At 42.0% G+C, this 13916-nt stretch overlaps 1 protein-coding gene across 5 annotated transcripts in view; it reads right to left on the bottom strand.

Annotated features, from left to right (window-relative positions):
- Window positions 1-13916, bottom strand: part of GABPB1 (GA binding protein transcription factor subunit beta 1) — a 21589-nt gene extending 7673 nt beyond the window's left edge. Inside the window, exons 1-7 of one of the 5 annotated variants that reach the window (XM_038147548.1) lie at window positions 12602-13916; window positions 5790-5897; window positions 4811-4978; window positions 4153-4347; window positions 2952-3063; window positions 2486-2599; window positions 630-815 (exon numbers count right to left, since the gene is read on the bottom strand). In XM_038147548.1, the coding sequence (XP_038003476.1) occupies window positions 630-815; window positions 2486-2599; window positions 2952-3063; window positions 4153-4347; window positions 4811-4978; window positions 5790-5897 (883 nt within the window). In that variant the 5' untranslated portion in view covers window positions 12602-13916. The other 4 variants (XM_038147547.1, XM_038147546.1, XM_038147550.1 and 1 more) reach the window with 4 other exon arrangements.

Below are 13916 nucleotides of genomic sequence, written 5' to 3'. Positions count from 1 at the left end.
AGTGCCAGGGGAACTTTAAAAGAAACCACCCGAAGCATACACATGACAAAAAAGGATTTATCACACTAGCAGCTTCTACAAAGTACATATGGCCCCAAAAAAATGTTGTGTCACTCTGGCTTCACTGGTTCTGCCAGTGCTACTCTAAAACTTCAGGCATGTAAGACCTGACATTTGTGAGGTCAGTGTGTCAGTGCACTGACACTCCATGGAACTTGCAGAGATTGCTTCACGCATCAGATTTCCAAATCCAAGCCTCACCTCCTCACAGTACTTCCAGCAATGCAACAGTGTAAGAATTAGAAGGCTTTTGTTTTACTCCATTGTCTAGCTTCTGTAATGAGTTTGCAAAAATCAAACTTACTGAAGGCAAGGCAAGAACTTATCACTTTTCTCTTAAATGTTCCATGTCTCCTCCATAGTTTAGTAATTCTTCTATTCTCTCTCCTAAAGCAGAGGCTCAGCTGACATGTTAACCCACCGAACTGCAGAGGCTTGTCTAAGCCTTCTCTAATATAAGAATTCATAGATGTACACAAAATGGTCCAAGCTATTTGCACCTAAAATTCATTATTATTACTGTAGCTAAAACAGCTCCTCAAGCTGGAATCATACAAGTGTGCACTCACCTTGCTGCCCATCTGGCATGGTCACAATGATGGGCTGCCCTATCCCACTGGTTGGAATGGAATGCAGGTTACCCAGCTGAATGCCATCCGTAACTATGGTAATAACCTGCTGACCTCCAGAACTGACCACTTGCTGAATGGCCCCATCCACAGACTCTGCAGTCACAACTTCTTCTGTGGCCACAACTAGCAACAGATTAGTAAAGGAATTAAGTCAATTTATAAATGAAACTTTTATGACTTCAAATGCATTTTGCTACAGCTGAGGAAACATTTATTCCATGACTTTCATAACTTGACCCCCCTGATGAATACTTTACTATGTATTATATTTTAAATAGAGTCTTTCATCAGGCCAACATAAAGCACTCACATTTTGACATACACATGCAACACCATCCTTGCTCAATATAATAATATTGATATACCCCACTCAAAATTGATGCTTTGGGGTCAGTGTTAACAGGTCAGCAAGAACAGCAGCTGCTATTAGGAACACAATGAACTTCTGCGTTCAACAAGCTGGACTAAGTTACACTAATAGCAGAATTTTTAAAAAATTAACTTGTAATACTACCTTGAAGCTACTTCTCAACCAATGCCTTGCCACTATGTTAGGACCCAGCTTAGATTTCTCTACTTAATATAATGGTCTTCAAGATGGTAACAGACTAAAGGGCCCCTAAAGAATCTTTAATTTTGTCTGTACTCCATGAGTACTTCAAACAACTTTATTTCTTATACAAAGTACAAAACAAGACTAAAGGAAAAATCCTGCAGAGTTGATCATTTTTACACCTTCGAAGAAGAAAGATAAAGCTAAAGAAGTAAAACAAACCTTGCATGTATATAATTTTATAGATATAAGTGAAAAATTCCAGCTCAACTATTTCAAATTCATGATTCAATAATGAGTATAAAGCAGTGAACTCACACAGTTCTGTAACACTTCTACAAATCAAGGTAGGACAAGGAAAGCCTGCATTCAGAGCTACAGCACATAGCCCAGCTTGCACAGTATGCTGCAAATGGGGTATTGTGCTACCATCCAACAAGATGCTGAGACAAAGAGCAAGATCATTGGAACCACAATCAAGGAAACTCAACAACACTAGCTCTGTATTTTATTTTCAATTTGTCAGGGTAAAAGCAAAGCCTTTGATTTAAATAACAGACATTAGAATGTTCTCTATCTACAGAGATGAAATTAAAACCCTATAGACTGTGTTGTGATGTTCAAGATGACAGAAGGTAGATAAAACTCTGAAGCTTTCATCTTTTAAGTTAATTACAATGTAACATACACAGAAAAATCACTCTGTAGTTGAAATAATGATTGCAGACATTGTCTTCTGAAGATCTTTATGTTTAGAGATTACTGTCCTATAACACTGCTTAAATATTCACAGAGTGTTTATTCAGGAAACCAAAACAGCAACTCCCACATGAATAAGTAGTGTTGTATTGACCTTGATTTGGCTTCCAAGTACAGGCTCAGCAGTAACAAAGACCACTGTCACAAAAAAGTATAAATTGCAAGTGCCAATACTAGGTGCTGCGGCAAACAGCTCTGATCTTTCAGTGTCAAACTCAGTGTTGGGTTTTAGTTCTGGAAGGAAATGTGACTAAAACTTCTTCCAATCTTGAAAGAAAAGGGAAGATTTTGTCTAAAAAGGAGCTATTCTTTAAAAAAGGAGAAGTAGCCCCAAAAATATGGTCATTATTCCTTCCTTGCTCTCCTTCCTTATCTAGACCTATAGAATCATTATTTACCGCACTACTTCACAAGCTGACAGAAACTTGAAGTTATCTACTTTAAATTTATTAAATTAGTTTAAATTACTTAGCTTTCTAACCTGGTGTTTCTGAAGAATTAGACAGTGGAGCTGATGCTTCTGCCAAAGCTGCCAACGTAGCTAATACTGATGTTGATGAATTTCCAAACTGTACAGCAGACACTCCTGTTTCATCTAGAAGGATGAAAAAAAAATAGCTGATAAATTTAAAACCAGCAAGTCCCTTTTTCTATTTTTATTGCAATGAAACTTCCAGCACACACTCCATTTTCAGCAGCATTCTGCTGAACCGAAGTGCTATTCTGAAGTGAAGTTTGTTAAGCAAATAGAATTTCTGATCATTTATGTCTGTGAAAATTGTTGTTTTAGGTATGTACGTATTTACAACACACAAAAAACACTGATGAGGAATATGGTAACTATTCTTACCACTGGTGAAAATCAGTGAAAGTATCAAATCCCAGTAGCTATCCTTTAGGTATCTAAATACCTGTTCTATTGGATGTATTTGCAGAAGATACCAGACCTGTTAGGTTCACCACCCCTCCAGGTCCGATGATGAACTGCGGTGTGGCTGCGTGTATCGTCACAGTGTCCGGACTCTCGGGATTCGTGTTGATTTGGTTCTGCATTGCAATCTGGGACACAAAAGTAACAACATTATTCCCACTGCAGGTATAAAGGAGTTGCTGACCTTGTGTAAGAGCTAGAATTCTTGCACGCTTCACACAAACAAGGAGGAGCTCCCTCATTACACTCATGCAATACACACACATCATGTCCTATCTCCAAGTACAAAAGAAACTTATTTTTTTGTTAAAATCTATTGGAGTGAAAGAGTTTAACAACACACCACTACTTCTCCCTACCAGTTATGTAAACAATGAGGACAAGGCTCTTTTGCAGATACGCAAGCTCACTTATCTAAAAGAGAAGTCTGAAGAACCAAGACTGCTGGGGCAGACACATGTCATGAAAAGCTACTCTGACACCTTTGCAATTGCCACGAAATGGACATGGCACTCTTTTTGTCTTTCTATGAATTATTACTAACTTCTGTTTGCTGCACCCTTTCTACAATCAGGAGGAGGCTAAAGGAACACACCAGAAGTTCAGACATTTAAAGACATAGGGAGGCTACAGATTTATACAGTGGCATAATGGTATTTTTCATTTGCTTTGCATTCTTTCTTTTCTCAGTAAGATTTATCACTTAATTTGCCTTTAACAACACTATCGAACAGGGAGTACGCATTTCCATAGGATTATCTATTAAAATTAATTCTTCAATAATTCAATCTCAGCTTTCCTAATTCTGGAAAAATTGGCATCTCTTCTGTCCTGTCTGAACTCCAACTAGGAAATTGATATCCATATATGAAGCTAACAGAATACTAGGTGATAGTCAGAATATACGGTCAGAGAAGGGAGTTATTTTTTTACACCTCAGTTGTAAGGAGTCCACCTACCTCTGTGTATTCCATCACTCAAATTTAAGAAAATAAAGAATACTGAGCCTTGACTTTATAGGTGGTGAAAATGTTCTTTGACCAAGTAATAATAATGTTTACTAACATAAATCTCATTTTATGTAATGAACTAGACTGGAGTGTGGCATTATCAATATATGGTGTCACAGCTCCTACAGTAAAAGCTTAGTTTATGACATGTATGTGTAATCAAGTACTTTGCTGCAAGTTCCCTTAACATGAGGAATTAAAAGTTACCTGTAATATTTCTGCAATGTCTTCATTTCCATTGTCTACAGCAATATCTAATGCTGTTTTGCAAAATTTACTCTGAGCATGAACATCTGCTCCATACTTTATCAAGAGTTCTACAACTTCTTGGTGGTGATGTTCAGTCGCCCAGTGAAGTGCAGTCATTTTGAGCATGTCCTTTGCATTGACATCAGCACCATGCTACAAACAAGATCATTGCATAAATTATGTCATTAGAAATATCTGAATTAAATAATGCTGGTCACAGAATGAAGCCCTAAATTGTTTTTCTCATGAGGAATGCCCTGTTATCTTACATTTACTTATTTATTAAAAGTAATCCAATCTACCTACCAAATACATAATTTACCTCAAAAGGATTACAGATTCCCTAAAGTACATCTTACTTCTAAAATCGATTAGTAAACACAGTATCAAATTAGGGAGTATTCTTATTTTGAAACAGCAGTAAATAATTCCTGAAATCATGATGATTTTAATGTAAAATAAATTACAGTTCAATTGGAAAACAAAGCTCCACACGCACACAGTGTAACTATACATGTAATTTCAATGCTGGTTTCATGACTAAAAGCAAATTGCAAATATCTGATCATAAACCATTGCAATAACCCCACTTCAGACTTGTTTCAGCAGTTTGTACCTTAAGTAAGACTTCTACTATGCTGGCATGGCCTTCTGATGCTGCCATATGTAATGGAGTTCTGTCCACTTTGGTTCTGGCATCCCGACTCACACCTGCTCGCAGCAACACTTCCGTGGTGGAGTAATGTCCGTACTGTGCTGCTAGATGAAGTGGAGATGTTCCCAGCTGTAATGGAACACAAAGCATGCAGATCTAACAGATGTCAGTACAAAGCATTTCTTCTTACTCTGAAGATAACAAACCCAGGTGTCAAGCCACCACTTCAAAACCATTTTCCCTTGTAGTCTCAAGGAGTGAAGCTGTTGAGGCTTTTACAGAATATGAATGGGGGAGGGAAGTTTGTTGTTGCTTTCTTTTTACTCTGCTTTTTCTGTCTTTTTGACATGTAACATTTCAAGGGGTCTAATCCCATTTTTAGTGTTGGTGAACAGGGACCTTTGGAAGTCAATTAAGTTCAACCTTCTGCTCAAAACAGCTAATTTGAAAGTTAGGTCACTAAGCAGATTAAGGCTCTTAAAAGTTTGTAAATACCCTAGGAATTCTGGGTACCTCTCCTCTCTGTACAACCTATTCAAAAATCAGCATGTCCAAAAGACAACTCAGTACCTCTGTATCAGGGAATTCTCAGCTCCACATATTAGGTAGTTAGGACTGTTTTCATAATTTAGACCTCTTACTATACTAAGTGCATAAACACAGTAACTAGGAGAATGATTGCTGCTTTTTTCCCATTAACCATTCCAAAGTTCATCTTGAAAATCACCAGAATGAGCTCATTTATAGTCCATTACTAAAATCAGTAGGAGGTCACATGAAGAAACAGACAAGTTTAATTTTGAATTAGACATTAGATGATGTGAATGCAGAATTCCAAGAAGAACTGTAATATAAATGCTAAATTGTAAGAATAGTATTTCTTTCTTCAGGTGAGAAAAGTAAGATAATTTACTTTCTCCACTGCAAAAGTTGTCATTACCCAGTCTGTGGTAAAAGGTGCTCCATTTGCCATCAAAATGCGAACTTCATCATCTTGACCTGCTCGAGCAGCTTCTAAAAGTTTCTTTCCCAAATCTACTAGTGACATCTAGTGAAGAACATAAAGGAATATAAAGACAAAATAATAACATTAACACAATTTTAAATACATACATGTTGCCTTTCTTTTTTTTTTAATTATTATTTTTGAGCTACTCTGAAAAGTTCAGAAACTGGAGTTTTAGCCACGAGAACAAGCTTTATTGATTGCAATAAGCAGTTTGATTTTAGAATTACTTTTGCCAACCAAACAGAACTGATATTGGTGTGGAGATTTCAGTATGACAATGCTGTAACCACTGTAGCTGTAAAGTTAAACAAAATTTAAACTGAACTGGATGAACACTTCTTATAGCAGAAGGTGGTTTCAAAGTTCTCACCTGATACTGCAACCTTCTGCAGCTTGGTCCAGCTTTCAAACGGTTCTACATCAAGGCTGCTATGTCATGCACCCAAAGGCACTATATCCACTTATCCAAAATGCCTGCATGTATTTAGGAGGTACCACTATGTAAATGCACTGAGGTAGGTATGAAACACAACACCTTTCCGACATCTTGTCCACCACTGGTTTTGTTCACCCTAAAATAGAATTTCTGTACCCCCAGACGCAAAACAACACAATAAGCATATTATTGTCCTACATACAACGGATACATTAAATAAAACCTTTGCCTGAAAACAAATATTACTTCCTGCTTTAACCATCTACAGTTACTAAAAACACATGAAGTGCAAAGTTTTGAGACCTGACTGAGATACTAGCTGCAAAACCTTCACATCATGATTGGGTAACGTCCCTTTTACACCAAGGTTCCATATAATACACGTAGAGAAATTACACCTGTTTCTGTTACATCAAAGATTTGCTTTTTAAATCTTTAAATCACAACTTTTTAAACTCACTCCATTTCATACTTGCTATTAAATTTGTTCGGTAAAAAAATTTACAACTAAACCGTAACTTATGCTACTAACCAAAAAATACTACTACTAACATTTTAGTATACCTATAGCTATATTTTCCACTACCAGGATGCTAAAAATGGAATTGCTTTCATCAGTTTAGTTTCCAGTCACAAATAAAGTTAAGCCTGCATTACTATTAACAGCAGTTGTGAGCTATGCAGCCAATGTCCTACACAAAGTGAAGAGTGTATCAGTCCAGGAAAGAAATCCCATTAAACATACAAATCTGTCACAAAAACAGTATCTTTAGAAACTTCTCTGTACCTGGCTCAACTGGCACATTGCTCAATAATCAACTGAAAGCTGTTGACTTTGGAAGGAAGTAGAACGGAGACCAAAATACTGCAAATGCAGTACAGAACACAGATCAGTAGGGCTGTGAACTAGGGCAGATTACCTCTGTCTACAGAACTGAGTGCAGGCAGCAATATTCCTGTCACCAAAATACTCCATTTATGTCCATCCTTCTGGTACATGTGAACACCCTGATTTGTCTCCAGCCAGAAAAGGGAAGAGAAGCAGGAAGGTGGCAAGACAGGACAAATACTAACAATGGGAAAAGGAAGGAAAAAAGGAATCCAGTCAGATGCAGAGGAAGGGACAACAGCTGTCTATTTTCCATAAAGGAAAAGAGCAAAAGAGAAAATCTAGGAAATATGCTAAGAAATGGAATTAGAAAAAATCTGTCATACCTGTTAAAAAGAGACACTAGAAGTAATAATACCAAACATAAGGCAAGAGATGGCACTTGGCAAGTGCAGCAGAAAATGCAGGAATAGAGCACTCCCTTTAAATGGCTTTTTTTTTCCCCCCAGTGGGGATTGCAAGTCAAAAGGAAAAGTACGCTCACAGGCAGACATCCTTTTTCTGGTGGTCGAATACCACCACATCAAGGCCCTCAGAAGCAAAGGGAAGCTGGAAGTTAATTCAAAATACTGAGGTTACAACTAGCTCAGAAAGACAACTATCCATTTTCCATTTATTTTTGGTTTAAACAGCAGTAGAGCAAAGGAACTAATAAAATCTCATTTTGGAATTGCTGAATAATTAAGGCTGAAGGAGACATCTCAAGATCACGTAGATCAATATCCCAGTCAGAGCTGGCCCAGGGCTCAGTCCTGTTGAGTTTTGAATGTCTCTCTGTGGATGAACATCCTACCACTTCTTCAGCCTCATTCCAGTGTCCAACCACCCGCACGAAGAGCTGCCTTCAGTATATATCCATCTTCCTCCACTAACCAAAAAGACACTCATGATAACAAGTTACACTTAGTGTCTGTTAAACTGAATTAGTCTGCACATTTAGCAGCCTATTCAGAACCAACTGCCCACATCTATACGCTACTGAAATGAACTGCAAAGCTGTTATGAATACCCTATGCAGCAAAACTCAAGCCACCCCCCAAAAAAATCAATTATGGTGGCCTGCAAAATACTGGTCTCACTCCCAGAAGATGTTAGGCACAAACTTCAGACCAACACCTGTTCAGAGCCTCCATGAACTCCCTGAATTACTGCGGAGCACAGTCAATGAAAGCGCACCAGTTCTCTTCTCAATGCAAAATTAATAGCTTTATATTACACTTGATAAAAAATATTCTAATTAAGCAAAAAATAACCTTTCATTACCACATATTCCTAACATTAACCAACACTCTCTTGGTTGATATAAGATGTTCGTATTTTAAACAAACACCAAGCATCACACAGGTTGGTATATGCCTCACAATGTAGAGTTTTTACTTCAGTTAAAAGAGAAATGAATTAAGTTTCAGTTCTCATGGGGTACTTGGAAGCATGCTTGGGCCATCTAGTGGAAAAAAGAAAAAAACTCGCAAAATTCCACTGTTCAACTAAAATAATAAAAATCTCATTACACATCTCTAATGCACTAACAGCAGCAAAGAGGCATTTCCCACAAAACTCATGCATGTTTCGTCACTTTTAACCAATGAATAGGGGCACTCACAAAATTTCTGAAGAGTAGTCAACCCAAAGCTGATTTCCACTTGGCAGCCCATTCCAAGGACTGGTACTGTAAGAAACTCCCCAGTGACAACACACTCAACCTCCCCTATACTCATGCACAGTCCTGGGACGGAGCGAGAAGGGTCTGCAGCGTCCCAACCTCCCATTCCAGAAAACCTTTCCTGCTGCTCTCTCAAGATCGCTCAGCAACACTACAATAGTGCAGTGATACTATCGCAAGCAAGATACAATAATACATTTCAAATTGAAATGAGATTGCTATTTCAAAGAGCAGTCTGCTGCTACTCCACAGTGCTAAAATCAATTCTGCTGAACAGTGTTCGAGGGTTCTCTTCACTGTGTCATTTCCATCAAGCTCTGCTAGCATGACAGCTGTGTAACACTTTGCATGAGGACTTTTTTGGAGAATAAAAACATCACTGGCTCTGAAATAAAGACTTGAGACTGTTGGAGTTACTCTTGTGGCAATGTGATAATGTTTTCAGACTTCTAAGAGCTCCTACACAAATGTGTGAAGAGAGGGTTTTCTCTACAACTGAGTAAATAGGGAAGAGCTTCTGCTGGGTTTAGACTTCTGTGGTTTAATCAACTCCTGAACTTCCACATTACTGCAAAGTATTCTGCACAGTATCATTAGCCAGATGCCACAATTAACGGGTAATTAAAAATAACATCAAATTATTATGGCTATTTTACTTCTGTTCAAAGGAAAATTATACTACTGTTCCGCATTTATCTTAGTAAGATTTAGGTTTTTATACACTCTATAAAACTCTGAAGATCACACTGTTACCAGAAGGGTGTAGAATAGCACTCAACAGGAGTTTAGCTGGAACTGTGTGTGAAATAGGCTCCGTGGGAAGCAAGTGGAGCTAAAAACCTGGCAACTTGGGATGCCTGGCTACCACACCACAGTCTACAGACAACAGAGCAGCAGAGACTGCAGTCCAAATTAAAATCGAGTTTGGCTAAAAATGCTGCAGCATCTCTCAGAGTGGTGTACTGCCCCCAAGAACCCAGACCTGTTCCTCTTCTACCACAGTGCTGAGCATCAGCTGGTCAAGATCAACAGGCCCAAAACAGCTGTTGCAGAACATCTGGCAGCATGGAGATCTCCCAGCCCAGTGTTTGTCCCAAGGTGCACTCCTGAAAGGGACATCCTTACTCTGGAGGAGCATGGAGTGCAGCAGTGCAACTCATCAAAGGTACCCGAATCAATACAGCCGTGTCTCTGATAAGGATTCGGAATCACAAAGTTCCATTAAAGGCTCATTAACACCTTTCCCTGCTCAAGTGTCAGATGGAAGAATTGCACTTAAAAGATGGCTGGAGACCCATCATCTCTCACATCCATTACATCTGGAAACATAACACCCTTTGAGAATGTGTTTTCCTTTCCACTACTTAAGAAAAAGCCAATTTAACCTGCTTCCCCACACCTGACCTTCAAAAATGCTACCACCCTACAGATTTCAACATCTCACAGTTTTGCCACAAATTCAGAATAGCCATTTCTAGCTAATTTTATGAGCCTGTCCAAACCAAGGTCAATAATATTTTGAAGTACAGCATAGAGTAGTTAGCATCTCATGAAGAGTTTGGAATCATTTTAACGTACATATCGATTACCACTGATTATAGCAACTCACATGCATAAACTCAAAAAGTTCCTGTCTGGTTTCCTACGTGAATCAAACATCTTTTGACAATGATTTCACAAGCAATACTTCAAATATTAATATAAATATCACAGGCTTAGACTATCCACATTTCTATCACGATAGTGAAAAGTAATCTGTCAGCTTTAATTCCAGTGCTTTCTGCTTTCCTCTGCTGTATTTGTAATTAAATTTTCTCTAGTTTGCTTGAACAGCAACACGACCTTCATGTCAGACATACATCAGGTGAAAAATACCTGATCTTAGAAAAGCAAACATTGTTGAATAGCTTAGTGGCAAAGACAGCCAGGCCTGTTATTAATGCAGGTCTGTCCTCCTACTATGCTCACACATTAACTTAAATAAGCACTAATCAACAATGAACTCAACTCAAATAAAATAAGACTTTTCTACATCATTTTTTGTATGCATAAAAAAAGGAGAGTACAGATTTGGCCATGATCTGGAACATCTAAAGAGTGTTATGCAACAAGGGTGAACCATTGGCACCAAGATTTGGACTGGCACTGCCAACAAGCTACACAGTTTTCACAAATAAATTTGGCACTAGATACCAAAAAGGTTAATTTGCAGCAGCTGTGATTGACATGAAGAATCCAAGGGCTTGTGATGTAGCCTTTGAACTGTACCACAGCCTTAGGAGACTGTCTCAGGTTGATTAAGCTTGAAAATACCATCAAATAAAAATCATCCACCTCGTACCTACAACATCCGTTTTATCACGAGGAATCTTCCTCGACAGTTTCTGTCTGGCACACAGGCCTAAAAAAAAAATCCGACTAGAAAACAAAGTGTTTTCAGCAAAGAAAGTAGGTCATGAACAAGAGTCTCTATTTAGAGTATGCTGATCTGCCACATATACTCTTAACTTTACTCACATGGCACAATTATGTTCTCTTACAAACACTTGTATGCATAAAAACTCAGCTAACTGCACAGTCTTACTAATAATTCAGAAGTAACAACTTAAAATAGGCAGAACTACAGGGTATGCATTCACAACTCTGAGCACATTTAACTCTACTACGAGGCATTCGCCCTTAAATCAAAACCACCTTAGCAAGCAGGTTAAAGGAAAATACACAAATGCCTTAAGAACCACCACAGACAACTTCCTACAGGGGATTTCACCGACGTGCCAGCAGTGTCCCACCAACGGAAACTACTTCGACTATTTAGGGAAATCAGAAAAAAAAAAAAAAAAAACAAAAAACAAACGACAATCCGCACTAACATATCGTATCCCACTTTTATGCTCCCATCATACGCTTTATTAAGAATCCAAAGCAAGAGTTACAGACTCCGGGTGAGGGGCACTGCGGAGGGGAAACCGCTCCCTTCCCGCCCGAGCCGCCTCTCCCCAGGGCACCTTTGGCGCCAAGCTCGCGCACGCAGCCCCGCCGCCTCAGGAGCCCGGGCCGCGGCCCCGCCGGCCCCCCCGGCCCACGCGGGGCTCGGGACCGTGCCCACGCGGCCCACACCGCGCTGCCCGGCGGAGAAAGCCGCGGGACGAGCCGAGCCCCGCTCTGCCCCTCAGCTCCCGGGGCCCTCGCCGGGCGCGTCGCGCTCGCCCGCGCCCCGCGGGCCGCCCAGGCCGCCGCCGGGGCCCAGCGCGCCGCCCGCGCCCCCCGCGCGGCGGGGTCCCCGGAAGGCCGGCCGGCCGCCCGCTCTCCCCGACAGGAAATCCTGGCTGGGCTGGGCGCTGCGGAGGGAGCCGCGGCGCCGGGTTCCGGGGGAAGTGGAATTATTTTTTACCAGCGAAGAGATCAACTTCCACATCCGGTAACAGGGCCCTATACAAAGGCGAAGACTGACCTGGAAAAGCTTGGCCGGCCCGGGGGGGTGAGGGAGAGACGGGGCGCGGGGACGGGCCCTTACCGTGCTGCCGGCCCGGCCGCCGCCGCCGCCGCCGCACCGACCCGGGGCTCCGCAGGCCGAGAGCCCCACACGAGAGTCCGCGCCGCGCCCGGCGGAGGGACACGGCGGGCGGAGGGGAGTGGCGCGGCTCCGCGCGGCTCTGCCCCGCCGCGGGCGCGCGGGCGGGCGCGAGGCGGCGCGGGGCGCCCCGGGCGGGCCCGGAGGGGCGCCCGGCACTTACCATGGGCGCGGGAATTACCTTATTAACACAGACATCGAGGGAAAAGGGGCGCGCGGAGGGATACGGCCTCGCCGCCGCACAGCGCGCATGCGCGCCGCCGCGGGGAAAGGCGGGGAAGCGCGGGCTGGAGGGGCCCCGCCATGTTCCGTTCCGCTGCCCGCCCGGCGGGGGCAGGGCCGGCCCCGCGCTCTCGGCGGGCCCGGGTGGCCTCCCTAGAGGCTGCTTATGGAATAAGGACAGGGGTCGCTATCCCGGGTTACTCTGTGACACAGGGTGGTGGGGCTTGCGTTTCCCGCCTCTTGGCTGTTGGAGCTGTGCTTTTGCTCCCAGGCGAGGGTACGCTCTCTGAGCATGGACTTCGCTGTCTTGCCTGTCTTGAGGCAGAGCTTTAGAGATAATCACGGAATCAAGTCTGTTGGAGAAGGCCTCAGAGACCATAAGAGTCCCACGTGTGACCCAACACCACCGTGTCAGCTTAGAGCTACGGCACTGAGTGCCAGATCCAGTCTTCCCTTCAACACCCCCAGGAACGGCGACTCCACCGCCTCCCTGGGCAGCCTGTTCCAATGTCTAATCACCCTGTCTGTGAAGAAATTCTTAATGTCCAACCTAAACCTTCCTTGGTGGAACTCAAAACTGTCTTGTTCTTGCAATGGTTACCTGGGAGAGACTAATTCCCTCCCACATGGCCACAACCTCGTATCTGGGAGTTGTAGAGAACCTGAAGGCTCCAGGCTGAACCCCAGCTCCCTCAACTGCTCCTCACAGGACTTGTGTTCCAGGTCCCTTACCAGTTTCATTGCCCTTCTCTGGACCTGCTCCAGCCCAAAAATCTTCTTAAATTAAAAGGTCTGAGAACTGGATTCAGTATTCAAGGTGTAGCCTCACCAGTTGCAAATATGGGGGAAACTATACTTTGGGATCATAGAAATAGGACTTGATAGGATGACAGCTCCAAAATAGTCTTCGGTTGTTGATGCTCTTTCAGAGGGCTCTGGCCTTCAGTCCCAGGCTGGTACTGAACCTGACAGCCCAGGCCCTGAAACATTTCTGTCCTAGTTTTGCTTCAACAATGCAAAATGCTTGTGCTCACATTCTCCCCACAGCTCTTCCAAGTCATACATCTGCTACTGTGAAGCATGGATCTCATAATTGTCATCCTTCAGGAAAACATACCAGTGACAAAATTCCAGTCTGTTGTTTTGGAGATTATAACACCCACTAGATAACCAGAGGAAACCTGTTATAACACTGTTTACAGAGCCATTATTATTTGCCTTTGGCCTACCTAATGTAACTTTGTACAAAATACAAATAAGAATATTCCAAGGAG

Source organism: Motacilla alba, chromosome 10 (assembly GCF_015832195.1).
Source record: "Motacilla alba alba isolate MOTALB_02 chromosome 10, Motacilla_alba_V1.0_pri, whole genome shotgun sequence".
Lineage (NCBI taxonomy): Eukaryota > Metazoa > Chordata > Aves > Passeriformes > Motacillidae > Motacilla > Motacilla alba.
The sequence above is the reverse complement of the archived record's forward strand: the minus strand, read 5'-3'. Positions and strand labels throughout refer to the sequence as shown.